The 25,069-nt window shown below is 38.8% G+C and overlaps 2 protein-coding genes across 3 annotated transcripts in view; both read right to left on the minus strand.

Annotated features, from left to right (window-relative positions):
* Positions 1-6,013, minus strand: part of LOC133608131 (LHFPL tetraspan subfamily member 7 protein) — a 238,120-nt gene extending 232,107 nt beyond the window's left edge. Inside the window, exons 1-2 of the mRNA XM_061963363.1 lie at positions 5,905-6,013; positions 5,094-5,872 (exon numbers count right to left, since the gene is read on the minus strand). Of these exons, the coding sequence (XP_061819347.1) occupies positions 5,094-5,456 (363 nt within the window). The 5' untranslated portion in view covers positions 5,457-5,872; positions 5,905-6,013. The remainder of the gene's footprint in view (positions 1-5,093; positions 5,873-5,904) is intronic.
* A 1,020-nt stretch (positions 6,014-7,033) lies between these two features.
* akap10 (A kinase (PRKA) anchor protein 10) overlaps positions 7,034-25,069 on the minus strand; it is a 28,045-nt gene continuing 10,009 nt past the window's right edge. The window contains exons 4-15 of one of the 2 annotated variants that reach the window (XM_072913826.1): positions 21,866-22,351; positions 21,549-21,647; positions 21,356-21,440; positions 19,856-19,979; positions 17,893-18,029; positions 13,720-13,864; positions 12,221-12,388; positions 11,952-12,061; positions 8,143-8,222; positions 8,003-8,055; positions 7,837-7,929; positions 7,034-7,763 (exon numbers count right to left, since the gene is read on the minus strand). In XM_072913826.1, coding sequence (XP_072769927.1) covers positions 7,758-7,763; positions 7,837-7,929; positions 8,003-8,055; positions 8,143-8,222; positions 11,952-12,061; positions 12,221-12,388; positions 13,720-13,864; positions 17,893-18,029; positions 19,856-19,979; positions 21,356-21,440; positions 21,549-21,647; positions 21,866-22,351 — 1,586 coding nt within the window. In that variant the 3' untranslated portion in view covers positions 7,034-7,757. Of the gene's footprint in view, positions 7,764-7,836; positions 7,930-8,002; positions 8,056-8,142; positions 8,226-11,951; positions 12,062-12,220; positions 12,389-13,719; positions 13,865-17,892; positions 18,030-19,855; positions 19,980-21,355; positions 21,441-21,548; positions 21,648-21,865; positions 22,352-25,069 lie in introns of both variants that reach the window. The other variant, XM_061961994.2, reaches the window with a different exon arrangement.

The following is a 25,069-nucleotide window of genomic DNA, read 5'->3' on the forward strand; positions in this document are numbered from 1 at the left end:
ATATGAATTTAGATACATGGGACACGATACGATTCACTAACAATAGTTTTTAAAACATTACCATTTCATGCGATTCGATACAGATGGAATCTTTGTATGGTGAAAAACAAATTAAAGGCCTACTGAAACCCACTACTACCGACCACGCAGTCTGATAGTTTATATATCAATGATGAAATCTTAACATTGCAACACATGCCAATACGGCCGGGTTAGCTTACTAAAGTGCAATTTTAAATTTTGCGCGAAATATCCTGCTGAAAACGTCTCGGTATGATGACATCAGCGCGTGACGTCACGGATTGTAGAGGACATTTTGGGACAGCATGGTGGCCAGCTATTAAGTCGTCTGTTTTCATCGCAAAATTCCACAGTATTCTGGACATCTGTGTTGGTGAATCTTTTGCAATTTGTTCAATGAACAATAGAGACAGCAAAGAAGAAAGCTGTAGGTGGGAAGCGGTGTATTGCGGCAGGTATTGTGCCGGATAACGCACCCCCGCCGTAGAATGCACCCCCTGACTGTTGTGCCGGATGACACAGCCGGTGTTTCATTGTTACATTCCCGGAAGATGACAGTGAAGCTTTACCATTGGCCTGTGGAGAACTGGGACAACAGAGACTCTTACCAGGAGTACTTTGAGTTGGATGCGCAGACGCGGTACCGTGAGTACGCATGCAGCTGTGGCTTCCAAACATTTGATCGCTTGCCCGTACGTGCGTGCCGCTATGTGCATGTGCAACCTATTTTTTCAACCATGGGAAGGAAGTGAGTGTGAAGGACAGTGCAGAGACAAAGAGGTGGATGATATTGATTGAATTAAAGACAGAGTCATCCAAAAAATGAAAAAGAGTTTAGTCGACTTGTCGATGCAATGTGAGCGTATCACTGCTAGTCTGCATTATACTGGAGCAGAATGACACTAGCGCCATCCCAAGAATGTTTAGATAATATCTAAAGGGCGAACTTTTATCCATTAAAATATGGACAAGCTGCTGATGGTGTGTTTGATGGAAAGGCAGCAAGAAGGAGATACTGTAGAAGTCCACTCTCCAATGCTGTACATTATTTTTATATATACTAAATTGGGACCCTAAGCAGAATCCTATAAAGGAGGTATCTCCTCAAATACATGTTTTTTTACACTTTATTTATTCATGGGGGACGATTTTTATACTTCAATCAAACTTGAATTTAATGCTTGTTTTGTACTAAAACAAATTCATGGGTGGATTGTTCAATTATTATATTTATAGCGTTGAACGGGTTGATAATGGTTTTAAGTAGGGATGTCCGATAATATCGGCTTACCGATATTATCGGCCGATAAATGCGTTAAAATGTAATATCGGAAATTATCGGTATCGTTTTTTTTAATTATCGGTATCGGGGTTTTTGGGTGTTTTTTTTAATTAAATCAACATAAAAAACACAAGATACACTTACAATTAGTGCACCAACCCAAAAAACCTCCCTCCCCCATTTACACTCGTTCACACAAAAGGGTTGTTTCTTTCTGTTATTAATATTCTGGTTCCTACATTATATATCAATATATATCAATACAGTCTGCAAGGGATACAGTCCGTAAGCACACATGATTGTGCGTGCTGCTGTCCACTAATGGTACTAACCTTTAACGGTTCATTTTACTAATTTTCATTAATTACTATTTTCTATGTAACTGTTTTTATATTGTTTTACTTTCTTTTTTATTCAAGAAAATGTGTTTAATTTATTTATCTTATTTTATTAATTTTTTTAAAAAGTACCTTATCTTCACCATACCTGGTTGTCCAAATTAGGCATAATAATGTGTTAATTCCATGACTGCATATATCGGTTGATATCGATATTGGTTGATATCAGTATCGGTAATTGAAGAGTTGGACAATATCGGAATATCGGATATCGGCAAAAAGCCATTATCGGACATCCCTAGTTTTAAGTTGAAGCTGTCACTCTGTGTGACCAAAGCCAATTTTAATGATCATGTTCATTTTGAACACACTCTCATACAAGTGAATGGAATGCATACTTAGTCAACAGCCATACATGTCGCACTAAGCGTGGCCGTATAAACAAACGCCAACACTGTCATAAATCTGTGCCATATAATGAAACCACAGTAAACAACAATGACAAACACACTTCAAGAGAATATTTGCACCGCAACACAACATTAACACAACGGAACAAATCCCCAGAATTCCCTGCAGCACTAACTCTTCCAGGACGCTTTATATTTTTTGTGGAAAATAACAATTTAATACCATTAAAACTTTGTAACTCTACTTCAGCCGGGTTTGAATCCCAGTACTTGTGTTATTTGTGCCGGTCTGCGCCACGGAAGCGCCAAAGTAAAGGTAAGAAAGTAATAACTGAGTTCAATTATGTTAGTGTGCAAGTTACTTCATGAAGAATTGAGTTCAATATAAAGGTGTCACTTACAATCAGTAGCTTAGAGCAGTGGTTCTCAACCTTTTTTCAGTGATGTACCCCCTGTGAAATTTTTTTTAATTCAAGTACCCCCTAATCAGAGCAAAGCATTTTTGGTTGGAAAAAAAAGAGATAAAGAAGTAAAATACAGCACTATGTCATCAGTTTCTGATTTATTAAATTGTATAACAGTGCAAAATATTGCCCATTAGTAGTGGTCTTTCTTGAACTATTTGGAAAAAAAGATAGGTTTTTATTTATATTCATAAAGGATTTTTGAATTGTTGCTATTTTTAGAATACCGGTATTTTAAAAAAATCTCACGTACCCCTTGGCATACCTTCAAGTACCCCCAGGGGTACGCGTACCCCCATTTGAGAACCACTGGCCTACAGTATACCTCGTGTGGGTGTGACAATCGTTGGTACTCTAACTTTTTAACTTTCATCCATCCATCTATTTTCTACCGCTTGTCCCTTTCGGGGTCGCAGGGGCCTATCTCAGCTGCATTCAGGCGGAAAGCGGGGTACACCCTGGACAAATCGCCACCTCATCGCATGGCCAACACAGATAGACAGACAACATTCACACTCACATTCACACACTAGGGCCAATTTAGTGTTGCCAATCAACCTATCCCCAGGTGCATGTCTTTGGAAGTGGGAGGAAGCCGGAGTACCCGGAGGGAACCCACGCAGTCACGGGGAGAACATGCAAACTCCACACAGAAAGATCCCAAGATTGAACTCTTTTCAGAAAATATAAATAACGACAAATAAAGATAGAATACTATTAACCGCAACATGTAAGTGTAAAAAAACAAAAAAACATTATAATTTGTACAATTTCAGAATGTGCTTGTTATATTTTTATTTTTATTTTTTGTCCTGTCCAGCTTCTCAGGCAAATCATATAGTAGATGTAGATGCCCATATCGGCTGTTCAAATCTACTTTCCAAAAGAGAAGTGTAGGATACTTCTCTTGTTGCCTTATTTGTATTTGACTTTATTAAATGTATTTATTTTGTTCTATTTTTAAACAAAGAAAACAATCTGAAGTTGTCTTTATTCTTAAGTTATTGTGCCGTGATTTTACCATTCCGGCCCCCTTGGGAGTAGATTTTTCCCCATGTGGCCCCCGGCCTAAAATGAGTTTGACACCCCTGTACTAGTGTATTGCTGTATCTTTAAATTGTTCAAATACGTTTATTTCTTTCATTGCCTAAAATATTGTGTTAAAGGCCTACTGAAACCCACTACTACCGAGCACGCAGTCTGATAGTTTATATATCAATGATGAAATCTTAAGATTGCAACACATGCCAATACGGCCGGGTTAGCTTACTAAAGTGCAATTTTAAATTCCGCGCAAAATATCCTGCTGAAAACGTCTCGGTATGATGACGCCTGCGTGTGACGTCACGGATTGTAGAGGACATTTTGGGACAGCATGGTGGCCAGCTATTAAGTCGTCTGTTTTCATCGCAAAATTCCACAGTATTCTGGACATCTGTGTTGGTGAATCTTTTGCAATTTGTTCAATGAACAATGGAGACAGCAAAGAAGAAAGCTGTAGGTGGGAAGCGGTGTATTGCGGGCGGCTGCAGCAACACAAACACAGCCGGTGTTTCATTGTTTACATTCCCGGAAGATGACAGTCAAGCTTTACCATTGGCCTGTGGAGAACTGGGACAACAGAAACTCTTACCAGGAGGACTTTGAGTTGGATGCGCAGACACGGTACCGTGAGTACGCATGCAGCTGCGGCTTCCAAACATTTGGGGGAGGTGTTTGTTATGCAGTATTAATTTGTGGCATATTAAATATAAGCCTGGTTGTGTTGTGGCTAATAGAGTATATATATGTCTTGTGTTTATTTACTGTTTTAGTCATTCCCAGCTGAATATCAGGTCCCACGCGCCTCTCACAGCATCTTCCCTATCTGAATCGCTCCCTCTGCCCTCTAGTCCTTCACTCTCACTTTCCTCATCCACAAATCTTTCATCCTCGCTCAAATTAATGGGGAAATCGTCGCTTTCTCGGTCCGAATCGCTCTCGCTGCTGGTGGCCATGATTGTAAACAATGTGCGGATGTGAGGAGCTCCACAACCTGTGGCGTCACACGCATATTGTCTGCTACTTCCGGTACAGGCAAGGCTTTTTTATCAGCGACCAAAAGTTGTGAACTTTATCATCGATGTTCTCTACTAAATACTTTCAGCAAAATATGGCAATATCGCGAAATGATCAAGTATGACACATAGAATGGACCTGCTATCCCCGTTTAAATAAGAAAATTGCATTTCAGTAGGCCTTTAATAATGTGAGTGTGAATGTTATCTGTCTATCTGTGTTGGCCCTGTGATGAGATGGCGACTTGTCCAGGGTGTACAGCGCCTTCCGCCTGAATGCAGCAGAGATAGACTCCTGCACCCCCCGCGACTCCGAACGGGACAAGCGGTAGGAAATGGATGGATGGATGATTGTAATCAACGAATCAAAGGGGGAAAATCCTTCAGTGATTTTCGTAAAAAAAAAAATGTTTAAGTAATTGGTGTGGTGTCAGACAACAGGAGTTACTTTGTATCGGGTCGATGGCAAAAGTGTCAGTATCGCCCACGAAGCCTAATGATGGGTGTGTGAGGTTCGATACCTGCCAAGAACTGGATGGGATCTCTGCAAATTTGCCCAGCCCTCCGAAGGTGTAACAGCGGTACATGTGGTCCACGGACTCGGAGCAGTGCCACAGCAAGCCCAGGCTCACGGAGTCCTTGTTGGAGTGATGGTGAAGAGGAGGAGGAGGAGGATGGTGGTTGTTCCTCAGCTGCTCCTTCACAATCCAGGCAGGGGAAATGAAACTGAAACTGCACACGGCGACCAGGACGGACGAGAGAAGCACCCAGAAGCAGCCCACGCAGCTGAACATGGTGGCGTGGGGCGAAAAGCCCATACACGGACAGCTCCCGAACACCACTTCTTCTTCGTTTTTCTTCTGCCGTCCCAGAAGCCAATTCATTTGGATACCACAAATATAGATATGTCTATAAAAGTCTACTTTAGTGCCATTTAGCAACACTACATCAATACGTCACAATCCACGGGAGTCCGGCGCGGAAGTGCTGCAGCGCGCGTGTTGCCTTCTTCATAAGTGAGGTTCCGACATCCGAACTATGTGGCGAAGGTTGAAGTCCAAGTCCAGTGGAGTCCCACTCAGGCGCGGGAAAAAGGACTCAAAAACTGGCACACTCGTGCACGGATTGCCTGTCACACCCACACGTGTGCGCGCAGGTGGAGGAGCGCTCTCATTCTCTTCAGTCCGAGCCAATAACGCGCACGCCTGTACCACGTCAATCGCATTATTTAGTACACTTCCGAAATAGATTTTCAAAATAAAACATTTCCTGGAGACATCCTAGTACAGTGGTCCCCAACCTTTTTGTAACTGCGGTACAGTGGTCCCCAACCTTTTTGTAACTGCGGACCGGTCTACGCTTGAAAATTTGTCCCACGGACCGGGGGGGTGGGGTGTATGTTTTTTGGGGGGGTTTTTGTCATAAAAAAATACAATCATGTGTGCGTACGGACTGTATCCCTGCAGACTGTATTGATCTATATTGATATATAATGTAGGAACCAGAAATATTAATAACAGAAAGAAACAACCCTTTTGTGTGAATGAGTGTGAATGGGGGAGGGAGGTTTTTTGGGTTGGTGCACTAATTGTAAGTGTATCTTCTGTTTTTTTATGTTGATTTAATTTAAAAAAAAAAAAAAAAAAAAAAAAAAAAATTGGTTGGGGACCACTGTTCTATAGTATATAAATATATGTAAGTGATAAGCTGAATTGTTGATTAAATAGTATTTGATTTGGATTTAGTTTTTTAAAAAAAAAATAATGATTCTCTTCATCCAAGCTTTTATGTCTCAACTGTATTTTATGTTGGTTTCTGTACAGCAAGTTGGTCCACGGGTTATTTTTAAAGTGCTTTTTCAAATAAAGTTTGATTGAATTGGAGTATTTGGAACTTATTTTATGGTATTATTTTGCAATATTTAGTACTGAATGTGCCCATGTATGTGAGTAATTGTAATTCATTTGTCTTGTAATTATGTTTTAGCACCACTAAACTGGGCTTTCGTTTGGTTTGTTGTCAAATAGAGATTCCATTATTTGTGTTGTACATCAGCCTTGTTTACGTGTATATTAACGATGTTTTACACACAATTTCCTTTTTGGTACTTATTGGGTGGTATCTGGGACCTCGTGTACTAAATTTTGGCCATTTTAAGAGGAAATGTGTAAATGAAAATAAAGTTCGTTGAATTATTAAATTACATATATCAACCATTATTTTTCTAGTATGCAATGCACTGCTTATTTAAACTTGGCTGACATGTCCCGTGTCTATTTAGGATAGAATAACGCTCAATGAGTTTTACACAAGAACTTACACCGTAGCAGTGCCCCCACAAGGACAAACTATGTAACTACAGTTACATTCTATGTGCTTCAAATTGATCCTTTTATGTCATTATAAAATTGTAAACTGCCCAAAAAAAAAGAGATGAGAAAAACATTTTATATTGGATGTATTTAAATCAAACACCATTTAAATATATTTAGATTAGGTACACATACATATCAGAAAACATTAGCGGTACATAGTACCAAATCTCTTTTCTGGCTCTTTTCTACACCTCAGTGCAGCTCAAAAGAAAACAAGTTCATGATTTGAGCAAACTTCCAGTTGTTTCTGAGATGCAAACAAAAAGACAGTGCGCACCATTAAAAATAAGTACTAACATGTATATATGGGATAAACATATATATTTATAGTATGGATTTGTCCAACACAACTTGAGCATATTGAAGTCATTCGGGAGTTTGTATTCTATGCTCAGTAAAGGTGCCAAGTTTAAGACGACATGTATCAAATTGTCATTGCCACATTTGCAGATACGCTACAAATAATGATAGCCTTACATTGTTCAACACTTGCCAAAACAACCCCAGGAAATGTGTGTGCAAGTGCTGACCCCACAATTGTGGAAGTTCTTCTAAAAACAAGGAATGGTTTTAAAAGCGAGTGTGACATCTTCCAGAGCTCGGAGATGAGACAAAGGCTGTAACGATGGGGTTCTAGTCTCTTTGAAGAAGTGCAAAGTTTCTTTAACAACCAGGCGGAATTCTGGTCGCATTCAGTTGAGCACATCTTTATAGTGTTGTGGAGTTGGAACACTTTGGTGCTTGAGGTCATTGCAGTGCCCACAGAGTGTGCTGTCAGTGACCAGCAGGGCGGGACAGTCCTCAGTAGGGTCATAACTGCAAAATATGCACAGAAATATGTCACATGCCACTGTGCACATGAAGGTGATGACCGAGTCAGGTGTCGCACCTTGGTGGACTTGCCAGGACTGCCGTGGTTTGGCTGCTGAACAACATCGTTGACGATCATCTTAGCAATCTGCCAAGCCATTTCCTCTTGAGCCTTGAAGAAAGAAGTGGAAGAACATTTACTTCCATCATTTCATGCCACTTTTTTAACAATATGGAAGACTCACCTCGTTGGAGTTGCCTTGGACCCATTTCTTCATGGCCTGGGAGAACATGGAGCCTACATAGGAGGAGAGGAGGATTTAAAACACAAAATAAAACAAATACTATAAAAGATGCTTTCAGACAAAAGGAAATGGAGCAGTACCTTTGGATTTCTTCACATCTGGTTCTGGTTCTGCCTCCCTGATAAACTGACCAAGTTCATTCACTCTCCCGAATGTCATTCTTCTGAGCACAACAACAAAAAAGTAGAATAAGTAGACTGGGTGTACATGCTTATGTTTTAAAAACACATTAAATTCTAGTTTAAATTCACATGTTGTAAAGAGTGAATCGAAAACTGTGGTACGGGCTCCATCTCGTGGGACACTAAAGAATCACTTCATTAAAGTACTGTGTTTTATTTTCCTATATTTAAACACAGTGTTACTCTTCTTCAAGATGTGTGTAAAGTTATAGTGGCCAAAAATATTAAATCTACTTAACTAAACGTCTGCCTTGTTTTTTATGAATACTTAAATTAAAAACATTTTCTTGGATAAAAAAGAAAGTAAAACAATATAAAAACAGTTACATAGAAAATAGTAATTAATGAAAATGAGTAAAATGAACTGTTAAAGGTTAGTACTATTAGTGGACCAGCAACACGCACAATCATGTGTGCTTACGGACTGTATCCCTTGCAGACTGTATTGATATATATTGATATATAATGTAGGAACCAGAATATTAATAACAGAAAGAAACAACCCTTTTGTGTGAATGAGTGTGAATGAGTGTAAATGGGGAGGGAGGTTTTTTGGGTTGGTGCACTAATTGTAAGTGTATCTTGTGTTTTTTATGTTGATTTAATAAAAATAAAAAAATAAATTAAAAAAACGATAATAAAAAAAAAAACGATACCGATCATTTCCGATATTACAATTTAACGCATTTATCGGCAGACCGATATTATCGGACATCTCTAATTTTAATGTTGGTCATTATAGTATTTGGAGAACCAAGTGTTTTCTGGGGTTGTACTTGGTAAAAAGGTTTTGAGAACCACTGCTCTAAAGTATAAACACTCATCATTTTTAACATATCATGTAAACATGTAAATATATTTTATGTAAATCCTCTGCATAAAAGTTAAGAATCCAAACCTCACTGGAAACGGGTCCGACTTACAGCAATGCATAGCGAGCTCTGACACTGATCAGGGAGCATGAATTCAACCTTTCAGCATTACAAAAGCCCCAATAATACATCTAAATCAACAAAATGTTTTTTTGTTGAAAGTTTTGAAATGTTCCAGCCAGTTCCACACATAATTCTATGACCAGCAGAGCGCTTTGCACAAGGGATGATGACCTTGCAGTCAAAAAGGGGGGAAATACTTTCAAGTCATGACATGTTATGCTAATAACATATCTAACACAAACAATGATTGAGGGGATGGTGATTGTAATGTCTCATTACTGACAGGTCCTTTGAAAATAGTAAAACATTTGTACTTTTATTTTGTTGGAGTACAATTCCCTGGCTATACCCTTGGAAGACACAAAAATGGTTCAGCCATTAAATCGCATACAACACAAATACAATACAAATGTGGAGAAGGGATGTGCTGATCGATTGGCCACCAATCAGTATCGGTTGATTTTGGTGAAAAAGTATGATCGCCATTTACGATTAATGCCCTTTAAGGAGGACCAACTTTTCGTACCTGATGGGACCTGTTTTTGTGTATTTGGGATGGCCGTAAGCCTCGCACATACATCCTCCGCTGATGCCATTTCTAATACAAGGTAGCGTATAGTTCTAATTTAAATCTGTCGGTAGACTCCATATGAAAGCACTAAAAACTACAACATGGATGACAGGGAGAAGACACTGTCGAGGTGGAGCCATGTAAATAAGACCGCTGAAGATAGTTTGAAGACGGTCCATATAACATAATCTAGGCACAATGTTGACTAAAAAAGCACAATTACATGTTATGTAGACCACAAGGAAGTGTTTTAAATGTAGAAAAAAAAATGCTGATCTCCTCTGGCTGACACTAATTATTTTTATTCCCTTGGCTGACTAGCAGCTAGCAGATAACTATGTGTAAATTAATAATAATCACCTCCAATACAGCATGTTTTAGTATTTTAACAATTACTATCAAGTATATTATCACTGCAGGACAAGGATGAACATGTTACACACTGAGAGCATGCCAGGAGCCAGCATGCTAATAGCAAAACTAACCGCTAAGCTAGCTTTAAACAACACCAAGAAATAAGTGCTTAGTAAAGTTTAAAAAGTGAAGATAGAACTACATTACAGCAGAAAGTAAGCAGATATTAAAATGAAATTAACAAGTAGATTAATAAGAGTCTAGACGGAGGATAATATAACAACAACTGTGTCAGCATTGTCACAGTCAATACACGACACGAAAGGAGAGGATCGGATCTATTCATAAATTGGTAGAGTTGATATTAAGGGTAGTATTAATATATGATAGATAGAGTGACTAGATCGAGATTGTTTATTAGCGTTTTTTTTTGTTTTTGTTAACGTTTAAAAACTGAATAACTCCCTAGATACAGGAAGGCTTTGACGGTAAATGTATCAGTTTTTGTTTTTGTTTAGTTATGGTGTATTATTGACCTTTCCCCCCCCCCCCATACAATTGTATGTAATACAAGAGAATATGAAACTAGTTAAAATATGAAGTTGATGTTGTTAAAAGTCTCAATGGCGCTCACCATAAATACATTGAAAAATGTACAGTTAATACATGTGATCCGTATAGGTATCGACAGATTTCACTCATGAATGATCGGTATCATAATCGGCAGCATTAAGCCTTGATCAAAACATCCCTAATGTGGAGGTTTGGATGTGGGCCTGTTTCACTTTTGTCACTTGTAGGTTTTGAAGGGAATGTCATAGAAGTGGTTCATGAATATAAATACCTTGGTGTTTTAATTGATGACTCTCTCACTTTTAAACCTTTTATTGATCAACTGGTGAAGAAACTAAAACTTAAATTGGGGGTTTCTTCCATAATAAGAGATGATTTTCCTTTAGTGTAAAAAACGCCTCGTCTCTGCCACATTTTTATCTGTGCTAGATTATGGTGATCTTTTTTATATGAATGCTAGTCATTCCTGTCTTCAGCTGGTGGACTGTGTTTACCATGCTTCTTTGAGGTTCATCACAAACTGTAGAGCCATTACACATCACTGTGACTTGTACCCTCGGGTGGGATGGCCTTCTCTGTCCACTAGGAGACAGTGTCATTGGTACACTTTTATTTATAAGGCTCTTCTGGGACTATTGCCCGATTTGTACATTGATTTCACAGAGAAGTACAAACTCTTATGCACTGAGATCCAACGATCAGCTGTTGCTTTCTTTCCCTTTTGCTCGCACTGAGCTAGGGAAAAAAGCTTATGTCAATGCAGCTCTTTATGCTTGGAACATGCTTTAAAGACACTGGAAGCTGACTGAATTTTATTCTTAAATGCTTTTAAATCTAAACAGAGCATTTGAAGGAGCCTCAGTTTTCTGTAACTGTTTTGCTTGATGTCCATCCTGTCATTTTAATGTGTAATGTGAATGTAATTTTATGTGTAACTTCGCTGCCTCTTGGGACAGGACTCCCTTGAAAAATAGTTTTTTAATCTCAATGGGATTTTTTTCCTGGTTAAATAAAGGTTAAATAAGGTTTAATTAGGTGACCTGAAAACACTCCTGATTTCTTCCTTCCCCGATGGCACACAGGTATTCAGCAAAGGCCTTGCCTGAATTTATTTCAAATTGTAAAAGTGTAAGACATTTAACCTAATCAAGAATCTTAGCATCCAGGCTCATGTTGTGATATTGAATTGGCTTATAGCGACAATGTTGAAGTGAAAGACGAGGGATTACTGTGGCCATACAGTACATAACAAATATTCATGCAGCAACACTCACCCAGCATACGGCCTCTGGTACAAGGATTCAGGGTCCAGACTGGCGACATCAACGGTTATGGCCTCGTCAAAGTTTTTCAGGATCTTTATCGCTGCCTTTTTGCCACCAGACTGCCATGGAGATAGCGTTTATAAATATGCTCTATAAGTAACACTGGGATATAAAGACTGTTTGGCATTAATGAAAGACTGTAACAAGACCAAACAACTGTAAATGTCAGCAGAGCAAAGCGCCTTAAGGAGGAGAAGAAAGGAGGGTGGGGGTCACACCTGTGTCTGAGAGCATTCGCTGGCACTTGCGCTTGAACGATCGTTGTCTGCCGGCCCGCCCTGACCTGGAGTGCTGACATTCTCAAACTCGTCTGCCCGCACCGAATTGAGGAGGTCACTCAGGTATTTGTAGTAAAGGTTACTGGACAGGAAGCCTGGCATATAGACCTGGAAACATGGTGTAAAATGGGCACTTTTGAAGACATGCTTCATAATGTCCAGAATAGAGATGAGACGTCCGCGAACGATTCAAGACTTTTTGAAGGGTTCTTTTATGTTACCGATGAGAACCGAGCCATTCTTATATGCAAATCTCATGAAGGAATAATGACATCACTGAGCAATGCAATAATTTACAAAAAAAAATCTATCTTTCAAGTCTGGGTGAACAAACAACTTCTACCTTCATATGAAAACTCCTGACGGTAGACGGTTAAACAGAAAAATTGACTGACTCGGTCCGACGTTAATGAGAGGAACGTGTCCGTCCGTCATTTCCTCTTCCACTGATTTTGCAAGTCCTGACTCCACATTAGGTAGTACTAGTTTTATATTTGTTCTATACAGTAATCCCTCGTTTTTCATGGTAAATTGGTCCGGGACATAACCAAGATCAATGAATTTCCTCAAAGTAGGAATAATTAATTACAAATCAAATATTTTTGTAGCTACAGCATGAAAACCTGTTTATTACCTTATTAATACATTTTTCAACACTATGAAGGCCGTCTAGACATGTAATAACACCCTTTAGTCAAATTGACAGTCTTTTAATCCAACCCAATAACGCTGCCTGAGGCTGAGCCAATCAGTGGCCACGATACTGAACAGCGTGATCTCATTGGTTAAGTTTCTCCTAGCACCCAATACTTCTGCAGTATTTATATTTTTTTAGCTCATTTAGCCATATGTATACTTGAAAATGCTTAATTTATGTCATAAATGTTGTAGACTATGCGATTAAAAAAAATTGCGAGGTGGTGAAACGCAATATTTAAAGTGCAATGTGGCGATGTATGGTTGAAAAGTTTTTGTGTGGAAAATTTAGAAATTGTTTAACATGGTAAGTATCTTTACCCTGCATATTTTTATTTGTTTTACAGTTTCTTAGCTGTGAGAAAATCGAAAATAGTGATGTCACTGTCAAACAATGGGGAAATGGCACCACCTTGTGGAATATTTACAATGAAAACGAAGGCAAAATGAAATTACAATCCATCCATCCATTTTCTATAATATTTGAAAATAATTCTCACCAATAGGGTTGATATTGGTGTAATGTATACATTTGATATATTCTGATCCGGCTCTTATCTTATTGCTGCAACGAATGATTGTTTCCTTGATAAAAATTAGTTAATTAAAAAAATAGGAAACATATAAATAAACCAGTCTTCTAAATGGCTCTTTTAAAGGAACAACTCCCTTCAAATAGCCATAAATCCCATCTCTAGTCTAGAACAGCACACGAGAGGCAGCCATATTGAAAATTACTGTACCTTCTCCATGGTGGTCCAGGCCTGTCGAAGCGGAGTGGTGAAACATTCGGGGAGTGGTCCGCCCTCTCGGCAGATGTTGGACTCTATCTCCATGCGGACTGAGTCGCCGAAGCCCAGAGGGTTTGTTGCTTGGAGTGAGAAATATCTTAGGAGGAAATAAGACAGACATCTAAATTAAAAGTAATTTTGTTGCATCAGCTTATGTTGAAAATAAAGTAACTTTCATCCCTAATTTTCACGGAAAGGTGTTAAAAAACAAAAACATAATACATGTCCATGCAAATAAATGATAAAAGAAGACTGTATTACCAAGATAACAAAGCTCAGTATTAAATGACACTGTCAGAAATGCAATCAAGATCCTGGTTATGCAAAATTGACTTTTTAATGATGCTCTAACAATAATAGATCCTGGTTATGAGCACACAAACAAGGAGGAATCTATAATGTCTCTCCAATTTTTAGAGAAGAGGCGATTAAACAATAAGTTTATCAGTGTTTCTCAAATAGTAAGTCGGGACCCCTGAGGGGGTCGCAGGGAGGTGTCATTGGGGACACATTAGCGGAGAGATGGAGAACCTTGTGACAAGAATGAAAACAAAAAATAGGAGTCATCAGCAGCAAGGAAAACAAGTGATGATAAGCAGAACAAAAAGACCCAGAAGTACTACAAAGCATAAATAACCTTTGGATTGACTGTAGCTACAGTAGGAAATGAGGAAAGACCAGTGTGTGTTTTCTGTCATTCTACTACCCTTGGCAACATCCTATTTCTGTGAGATGTTTTTTGTACTGTTGTAAAAACAAAGTACAGTAAAAACAAAGTAGAGTAAAAAGTGGCACTATCCAGTTTAAAAAACAGATTTGAAAGGATTTTCAGTCCAAAAAGGGCTGACTACAGCCACTAAATACAAGCAGAATCATCTCCTTTTTTGTTGTTGAAGGTTTTCTGTGCACCTGCAGAGTGATAGTAAACTGCATATAAAACAAACAAATGTTTTTAAATAATAATTAGTCAAGTTTATTGTGTTTCATAGTTGACCGTTTGTTTCAGGATTCAAGGCTTCTTTCAATTGTCTTCTGGATAGACTATATATATGTTGATGGAAACGTAAATATGCACTTTCATCCCTTCTGATTAGCTACAATATAAGCAACGTTGTTGCAAATTCTGCACTCAACAAACAAAAAAAACATCAACCCTCATTTTGAGAAGAATAAGCTGATTTGTTTATTGAGAATTACACTGACTAAGCAGTCTTGTTTAAAATGTACAAATTGACTTAACATGGAAATTGATTTAAAGGGGACCTATTATGCAAAACAAACATTTCTTACCTATGTGCCTGTTTTTGTGTATTTGGGATCTGCATAAGTCCCAAAATGTTGAATTCAAACCATGCAGGCATCATGGAGATATTTATAAAACAATCTTGACTTCCTTCATACTTCCTTCAAACATGCTGTTTGGAATTTTCTCCATTAGTGAGGTTTTTCCCAGTTGTGACGTCAGCGGATATCTCCATATGTTGTGGAAATTTACCTAAAGTGCTTTGTGTGAGTCTGCCATTGTAGGTCTACGCTGTAGTTATTAATAAGCTCCTTCATTTTCTCTACCCTCTTGTTGTGGGGCAGACTGTCTCATACATGCACATGCGCCCTCCGCTCTTGCATTTTCTAATATAATACAATACAATCCAAGACAGGTAAAATACGTTAAGCTCTAACCAGGTTTGTACCAATAAAGTGAACTACGAAACATTTCAATATTGGCTTTATTTTAACAGAAAATCCTACAATACAGTAAACTTATGTTCCCTATTGCATTCAAATAACAATTTTACAAGGTTAAAGTATAAATTAAAGGGCATTAAACACATTGGGCTTTTCTTGTTGCACTCAAAGAACAATTTACAATTTTCCATATTATATATATAGCCTGCCATAATCAAGCATTAGATTAGAATATAATAAAACGCTTTATTGACATTATATTAAATGTTTCACTCTTGGTCTGTGCTTTAAGAAAAATACAATTATTAGTAAGTACTAAAAACAAAACTATGGTTACATGTACACATATAAGCCATGTAGCAGTTAAAACACACATTAGTTAAAGATAAAACACAAATTGTAGCTATTTTTTACAAAATTCAGTCATTTCACTTGCTTTTGTTGACCCTAGATGGGCAGTCTTAACTCCGCGAATATTTGGCATCAAGACAAGCAATTCTGTGCGCTTCTACGTATCTACATGTGCACAACAGAGGATGGTTAACTTATGAGAGTAGCGTGTGTGTGTTTGCAAGAATGTCAATGTTGGGTGAGTTACGTCAGTGAGTGAGTGGGCGAGTAAAGAGAGAGAAAGATAGAAGGAGCGCGTGCACAGCGCAGTCGAGTGATGAACGGGTGCTGTTGTGTCCTGCAAAACTAATAATAAAGCAACCAAATAGTCACAAATCCCTGTTTAAAGCGTCACCTTTATTGTTAGTTTTGAAGCCCAAATACCTCCATATTGCACTCCATCACCCTCTTTATGAACCAGTAGAATTGTCATTTTTTGCCATTCTTCCTCTCCAAGATGTTGTTGCTTGTGTGCCCTTTCTGTGTGCGTTTTGACACACTCAACATCATGCGCCTCGGCTCTGTAGTCACCGCCGCACAGCGGCATTCAGATGAAAGAATGGTACCGGTATTTTTCAAAGGCAGCATACTATCGCTTTCAATTAATTAGTATCGCTGTACTTTATTAGTACTGGTATACCGTACAACCCTAGCTCTAACTTATATCTGTCAGTAGACTTGATATGGAAGCCCTAAAAATTATAATATGGATGTCAAGGTCATCCATATTATAATTATTATAAAGTCGAAGTGGAGGCATGTAAATAAGACCGTCCACAAAATGGCGCATCCTGAAGAGACGGACAGATTTTGGCTTAATGACGGTCTGTAAAACATAATCTATGCAAACATTTTTTACACAGAACTACCATTACATGTTATGTAGACCACAAGGAAGTGATTTAAATGGAGAAAAAAATCATAATATGACCTGCTGCAGACGTTATCTTAGCTGATTGTATTCGTCTACTTTAATAATAATTAAAGAATGTTACTTGAACTGTCATGATCTCTTTGTTTTTAATTTCCCTGTGTTCGGTATCATTTCCTGTTCGGGTGCTCTTGTTTTAGTAGTATTTTTGTTTGGTCTCTTTTTGTTTGGAAGCACCTTTACTTTGTTCCTTGTCCTGCTAGCACACCTGTTCCAAATTAGTTACTGGAAGTTCTATTTAGTTGAAGTGAAGTGAAGTGAATTACATTTATATAGCGCTTTTTCTCAAGTGACTCAAAGCGCTTTACATTGTGAAACCCAATATCTAAGTTACATTTAAACCAGTGTGGGTGGCACTGGGAGCAGGTGGGTAAAGTGTCTTGCCCAAGAACACAACGGCAGTGACTAGAATGGCGGAAGCGGGGATCGAACCTGCAACCCTCAAGTTGCTGGCACGGCCGCTCTACCAACCGAGCTATACCGCCCCAGTTAGTTCCACCTTGTTCCCTCCTTCATTGCCGGTTTATTATCTTCTGTATGCCAAAGTTAGGCTCCAGCCAACCCTGCGACCCCAAGAGGGACAAGCGGTAGTAAATGGATGGATGGATGTAGGCCAAAGTATTCTGTTGCTTTCTGAGTTCTGGCTCGATCTGTGTTATTTTTCTTCTGCATGGTACCTAATTAAATGACCTTCTGCCAAGTTGCTTCCTCTTTTGGGATCACGGCAACAGCCAGCATGCACAATCGTCACACACACAGTGCATTGTACAGATAAATAAATAAATATTATGAACTTCTAAATACTAATTCCATTCAGAGGCGTCGCAGAAAATATGCTGTCCCCCCAGGGCCTTCATAACAGAAAGTAATTGAGAAGCACTACTATAACCAAACATGATAGTTTGTTTAAAAACAGTGGATTGTAGCTTACATAGCTATGTTTGTGTCCTCCCCCACTCCTTCTCAAATAGTTGGGCGGGCCCCTTCTGGGGGTTACAGTGCGATGCCAGGGGTGCATACGCATGTGACCTCGGGGAACATGTATTTTTGCCGGAATAGAATATGCATTTGCATATTTGTAAAGACATCATCTTTTTATACAGATCGTGTACACTTACTTGTCGTAAAGAATCATGGCATCATTTTGGGCCTCCTGTCCATCATACTGGCCCTTCTTTGCTGCCAGCTGGTTTTGGAAGTTGTCAGCCGCGAGCCAAAATTGCAGAACATTCATCGCCTCTTCCTTTTCCATGTACTAGAAGATTGTGGATACAAAGCATAAAACATGTTCATAAAATGTTGTGTGCATGTGACCTTCTTACGGCATAAATGGCTCAAAATGTTATCAAAAATATATAACCTTTAGATTCTACAGGGGATATGAATATATAACCTACTCTGAAGAGTATTCAGAAAACTTTTACTGTATTCAATGCATCTAAATATTATGACAAACTGCTGCCATGCTTCCATTAAATGTTATCGTGAATTAGAAATATGTAGCAGCTGCTTGCACACAGCATGAGTCACACTGCTCGACTTGCAGGTCTTGTCTGTTTGTTTTTGAAGAAAACACAATGAATGTAACCCAGGAAGTCATGCAATGTATTGCACAAGACCAGGGGCGTTGTTACAAACATGAATGTATGGAAAACAAGAAATTCTAACTGTGCTAGCATAGCAATGACATAGCAATGTTTGCACATTTGTATTGCTTCACTATTGATTAGTGCAGTCAAATGATTACATGTTGTATTACTTGCTTGTAAAATTGTAATTAATTTAAAACACATTAGCCAATATTTTGACACAAATGCCATTCAATTGTCAGAATGTCAAACTTTTTTTTTTAAATGTTTTACTAAAAATGAAAATGTGTAACCGCAAAAATATTCCTAGGCCCTTCTTGCACTGTTACTGATCAGAAAGTAAGAACACATTTCCTTATCACAGTCACTTACACTGCAAATGCTGATCCGAAAATGGAGGAAAAGGTCAGGCTAGCAGAAGTGTTTGGAGGGTGGAGAGCGAGCAGGCGTAGCATACGGTGGCACCTCGATGCAGCATCATAGCCAAGGCTTTATTTGTGTGAAGAAATTGAAAATGTTAAGGACCTCTCAATTACCTGTATCTATTTGCTATTTGTGGCTGATCTCGAAATGCAACCCCCGTCAATAGTGGGGTAATACTCAGTGGCCTCGTGGTTAGAGTGTCCACCCTGAGATCGGTAGGTTGTGAATTCAAACCCCGCCTGAGTCATACCAAAGACTATAAAAATGGGACCCTATAAAAATGGGACCCATTACCTCCCTGCTTGGCACTCAGCATCAAGGGTTGGAATTGGGGGTTAAATCACCAAAATGATTGTCGAGCGCGGCCACCGCTGCTGCTCACTGCTCCTCTCACCTCCCAGGGGGTGAAACAAGGATATGGGTCAAATGCAGAGGGTAATTTCACCACACCTAGTGTGTGTGTGTGTGTGACTATCATGGTACTTTAACTTTTACTTTAATAGCGCGGATCTACTCAAATACGACTATCTTTGAGGTGGAAATTACACAAGAAAGTGGCAAAATACCATAAAACATGAGACAATACTCTAATTTGTTAGAAGCCATCCAGAATCATTTAGAAAGTTTGTGTTTCCTAATAAGTTCAGGGATGTGAATAATAACCCCTTCCAAAAAAATAATTCAAACCTTAGGGGTTTTTTGTATGTATGATTTTTTTAATGTTTTATATTTACTTGTGCAATTTAATAACATATATTGTCTTTTATGTAACAATAAAACACATAATTGGAAGAAGCAAACAGCAAATTTGCGTGAAAGTATTTTTTTTACAATCTTGGAGGCAAATTAGAGTACATACCACTACATGTTGTATTTGTGTACATTTGCGTTCAAATATAAAAATAATCTTGGACTGCATTTTTTTTAAAATGTGTAAATGGGTAAAATATTTACTGCTAGTGAGATTACAGTTAACAATTACGTTTGGCATTGAGACAAGAATATCGGAGTTGCAGCTTCTGTGTGCAAGCAACAGATAATTGCTTTGGGAACAAACAGGCTGGCTCACCTCAGAGAAGTAGAAGAGCGCTGACTCACAAAACAAGATGTCAGCCAGGAACACGGAGCCGCTCGTCAACACTTCAATTTGGTATTTACAGAAATTATGACTCCGTAGGAATTCAAAAAAGCACCTTGAGAAAAAAAATAATGCAGCTGTGATTGATATTAACATGTATATAGGATGTAGGACATAAGTTACACTTTAATCTAGCACATCACATGTTAACTAAGGCTGTGTGACTATTAACTTCACCGGAATATGAATACACAATAACTCATGAAAGAACAAGCAATTAAAAACATTTGATTTAGGTGATTGTGGCAGAAGTGTAAAAACCTGGCATACCTTATAAAAGAAAAACCTGGGCCGATAAAACTTTTTGCTGAATGATATATTGTCCCACACATTATTGCCGATATTATTGACAGCAATTATTTGGAAACCAAATTAAGCATTAATTTAATCATAATATCCATCCATCCATTTACTACCGCTTGTCCCTTTCGGGGTCGCGGGGGGTACTGGAGCCTATCTCAGCTGCATTCGGGCGGAAGGCGGAGTACACCCTGGACAAGTCGCCACCTCATCACAGGGCCAACACAGATAGACAGACAACATTCACACTCACATTCACACACTAGGGCCAATTTAGTGTTGCCAATCAACCTATCCCCAGGTGCATGTCTTTGGAGGTGGGAGGAAGCTGGAGTACCTGGACGGAACCCACGCAGTCATATTATAATAACAATAATGAAAGTAAGCCTTTCAAACACAATAAACGTTGTTTCTCATTACTGTAGTATGTTTTACCATTGTAATAGAAAGATCAAAAGCTTTTAATTATCCTTAATAAGTAAACAAAAAACAAATGGAAATTGCGCTTCAATAGATATTGAACATCTTGAAGTGCAGTTTTTTCCCCAGTTGGAATAAACAGTGTCATGTGGTTTGTTTTGTTGTCTTTTTTTGTTGTCGCCATTGTTTTCTGACAGATTTGGCATGCTGGCTCGCCCATCCATGTTGATGGGCTCATCTCGCTCAATCTGTTTGAAGCGGAATTATTCCCACACAGGGACATTTATTTGACTTTGTAATCATCTTTTTCCTCCTAATTTTGGTTACTTTGCTGTGCTTCTCACTGGCAAGTTGCGACAAGCAAGGCTCTATTCGTGCGTCGTGTGTGTGTACGTTACCCACCCATCGAGACAAAGATTGTGGACGACTGACCAGAGGGTTCACTGCGTTCATTTAATTTTACTATTAAAAAAACGTGCTCAGGTGCTGACAGCAATGCACAAAGTGAACTCTCTTGCATCATTAATAAAAGCGACAGTCAAATAAAACAAAACCTACACAAACATGGCAATTTATCGATGCTGAAAAAGTTTTTGAATTCATTTTAATTTATCGTTATTGCTTATCGGCCCTAAGTACACCACCAGTCTTTTAACACAGGTGTCTGAATAATAACTCCAGCAGAAAATGAATAGATGGAATAAAACTTACTGTTCCTCTAAGATGGTGAAGACAACTGACTGTGCAATGACAAAGCAGTTCGGGTCCACCATGCCATCCTCTCCGCAGATTTTAGCTAACAGAGAAAGCACAGTTAGTGAGTTAAGGTTCTTACAATCTCTGCTTCTCACAAAATATAATTTCATGTCAATGAAACACGTGTTCTTATAAGACACTGCCTTACCAACTATATCATTTCGGATCTGTTCTGTGATGGGAATGGGCCTCACCGCATCTGGAGAGACATACTTGGTGAAGATGGTAACTGCATCTTTCTCTATACCTGAAACAAAACATCCCTGGTAAATATCTTTGAAATGCATTTGTATGTCTACAACTTTACCAAACTACTTACTAGCTGGGGGCACTAAAGCCAAACTAAATCTGATTAACAGTTTGAACAGGCAGCCAGATGAAAGCTGCTTTCCATATTAAGATACCATAAGCATGATGAAAATGAACAATGCATTTAAGGGATTCGAAATGGGGAAGCTGACTTACTTTTCATGAGTTTGTCCGAGAGGTCTCTCATGGTGTGGTTTGACTGCACTTTGGTGGGTGTCCCAGTCCTGGAAGAATCCTGCCTGCTTGGAGTTTCTGCACGAGGGGTGCCAGGTCTCAGGCCTGCTTCTGTGGTGGTGGAGTTCTGTTGCTTGGGGAGAACCAGGATTTCTGCACTGTTCCATTCCGGGTTGAGGACATTGTGTTGGGTCAACTCCGTGACCTCTGAACCGCCAGCGGAGGCGGGAACGGGCTCAGCCAAGGAGCTTTGTTTGACCGAGTTGAGGCTGTGCGCTCGGACCCGTGACCAGCTGGTGGACCGAAAATTTTCAGCTTCCAGCCAGAAGCGAACCAGCTGTTCAGCACCCTGCCGCTCCATAAAACGTATGTAATGGGGGATCGCCACATTGTCCCGAAGCACTTGGTCCACTGACTTGGAGAGTCGAGAGCGGGTTTCCTGGGTCTGATAGTTCACACTGGAATTACCTAAAACACAACAAACGAACATCAACGTATGCCTCTTTTCAGTTACCGTATTTTTCGGACTATAAGTCGCAGTTTTTTTCATAGTTTGGCCGGCGGTGCGACTTATACTCAGGAGCGACTTATGTGTGAAATTATTAACACATTACCGTAAAATATCAAATAATATTATTTAGCTCATTCACGTAAGAGACTAGACGTATAAGATTTCATCGGATTTAGCAATTAGGAGTGACAGATTGTTTGGTAAACGTATAGCATGTTCTATATGTTATAGTTATTTGAATGACTCTTACCATAATATGTTACGTTAACATACCAGGCACGTTCTCAGTTGGTTATTTATGCCTCATATAACGTACACTTATTCAGCCTGTTGTTCACTATTCTTTATATCTATTCTTGGTGTTGGGTTTTATCAAATACATTTCCCCAAAAAATGCGACTTATACTCCAGTGCGACTTATATGTTTTTTTCCTTCTTTATGATGCATTTTCGGCCGGTGCGACTTATACTCCGAAAAATGCGGCAACCACCAAGTTGCTTATAGTTATGTAGTATAAAAAACAACTGCTGGGTTCTCTGATTAGCACCAGGTCAAAAATATTGGCATCAACTGCTGTGGCTGTCGCAACCTCCTGATGTAGTTTTTTTTATACCAACGATACAAAATGGCAGGAGCGGAATTTAAATAATTATGAGCGGACAGCATCCATCAGCTTTATTTTGCCCTGCATGCGCTGCAAATGTTTGATTGTGCTACTCAGCTGCTGGTGTGAATCTGTTGTTCATATTGAACTCATCACGGATATTAATGCTGCCTGAGCAGTTTCTTTTTGTGGTTTAGTCAATAAATGCCTTAGCTGTATTTAGAGCCTGCTTACACAGAAAAGTTTAAGAATACATTAGAATAGCACAAACACATGGAAGTGGAAGTACTTTTACGAACCAAAATACAAAAGGCAAAAGGTGTCAGAACATTAAGTCAGGCTTCACAGTGAATACTTCAATACAGTAACACTGACATTACTAAACAGATATTATGCCCAATTGTGTGTCTATTTTTAATCACAACTAACATTATTATATGATCCCTGACATGCATAAGTATGTATGTATGTATGTATGTATGTACAAGTAAAGATATAATTATTCTGTCTGGGAAAAAATGGTAGAAATTGGTAGAAATGTATCTTAGCTGTAGGGCTGCAGCTATCCATTATTTTAGTAATCTATCAATTAGTTTGTTTGATTAATCGATTTTTCAGATAAAACACACTTTATAGCTCTGATGTGTATTTTAGGGAAAGTAGTTGAAATAAACAAAACATTTTCTGTTTGCCATATTTGTTCTTTTCTTCTAATAAATGCACATCAACAAAATTGAAATTGCACTTTTAAAGTGTGCATTAATAAATCACTTTAAAAAACGTATCTGTTTGCCGCAACACAGATCATGGTAACCACACACCACCGCCCTCATGTGCCCTCTTTTGCAGCGGTTGTACGGAAACTATGTCCACATATTTAAAGTTCCGGGCACTCCATGCGGTCGGATTTTCATCAATTTGTATTACCGTAGTTATACTCATTAAAAGATTAATCAAAGGAACAAAATATAAATCAAAGCTTGTTTCTGATCAAATTAATACATTTAATTGATTAATCATCGTAGCCCTATTTAGCAGCAAGGGTCAAAATGTTTACACAAACTAAAGCATTCATACGACCACATGATGTGTTTACTTAACAACACATGTTTACATTCATATTGTAATCAAATTAAAACATATTAAGGTGTCAAAACTTGCATCAAAAACTAAATACGGTATATATCTTTACCAGACTTTACTAAGTCATGAAAAAAGATCGTTTGCATGACATGACAACAATTTGCTGGGAACAAATCACAAACCCACATGAAAGGAGGTGTTTGGTTGTTTATTTAAGGGCATTATAAGCTATGGACTCAGAGAACCACACACAGATACAAATAAAAAATAAGGTGGAGAAGAAGATGGATGTGGCCAAAACAGGCGAGGGGACCGGCGATAAAGTAAAGGTTTGAAAAGATAGTTGCTGCAATGGTAAATGGTAAATGGGTTATACTTGTGTAGCGCTTTTCTACCTTCAAGGTACTCAAAGCGCTTAGACACTATTTCCACATTCACCCATTCACACACACTTTCATACACTGATGGCGGGAGCAAGGCCCTAACCACGACCCATCAGGAGCAAGTGTGAAGTGTCTTGCTCAAGGACACAACAGACGTGACTAGGTTGGTAGCAGCTGGGGATCGAACCAGGAACCCTCAAGTTGCTGGCACGGCTACTCTCCCAACCGTGCCACACCATCCCCACTGATAGGTAAAACTTTACCTAAGAAGTGGAAGCACAAGTGGGTGACGCTAATTACCACAAAAATAAATATAATATGTGTAACTTACAACAAAATGTTTTCATAAAGCCAAATTAGAGTTTATGTGAAAATTGTTTTGAATTTAAACATGCCAGCATATCAAAAAGTATACAAAAGACTGACACGTTTGATTACTCATTTTATTACTAAACCACAGGAGAGCTACTTGCAATAGCAGCCACGTGACACAAAGTCTGGCCATTCCTCCACCGTCTCCATTGCCATTAATGTGCCGCAACCACCGGCAGCTGCCCGCTTAACTGGCCAAGCTGTGCTGGAGTTACAGGAACACACTGTGACA

The sequence above is a fragment of the Nerophis lumbriciformis genome, linkage group LG09 (assembly GCF_033978685.3).
Source record: "Nerophis lumbriciformis linkage group LG09, RoL_Nlum_v2.1, whole genome shotgun sequence".
In the NCBI taxonomy this organism is placed as follows: Eukaryota; Metazoa; Chordata; class Actinopteri; order Syngnathiformes; family Syngnathidae; genus Nerophis; species Nerophis lumbriciformis.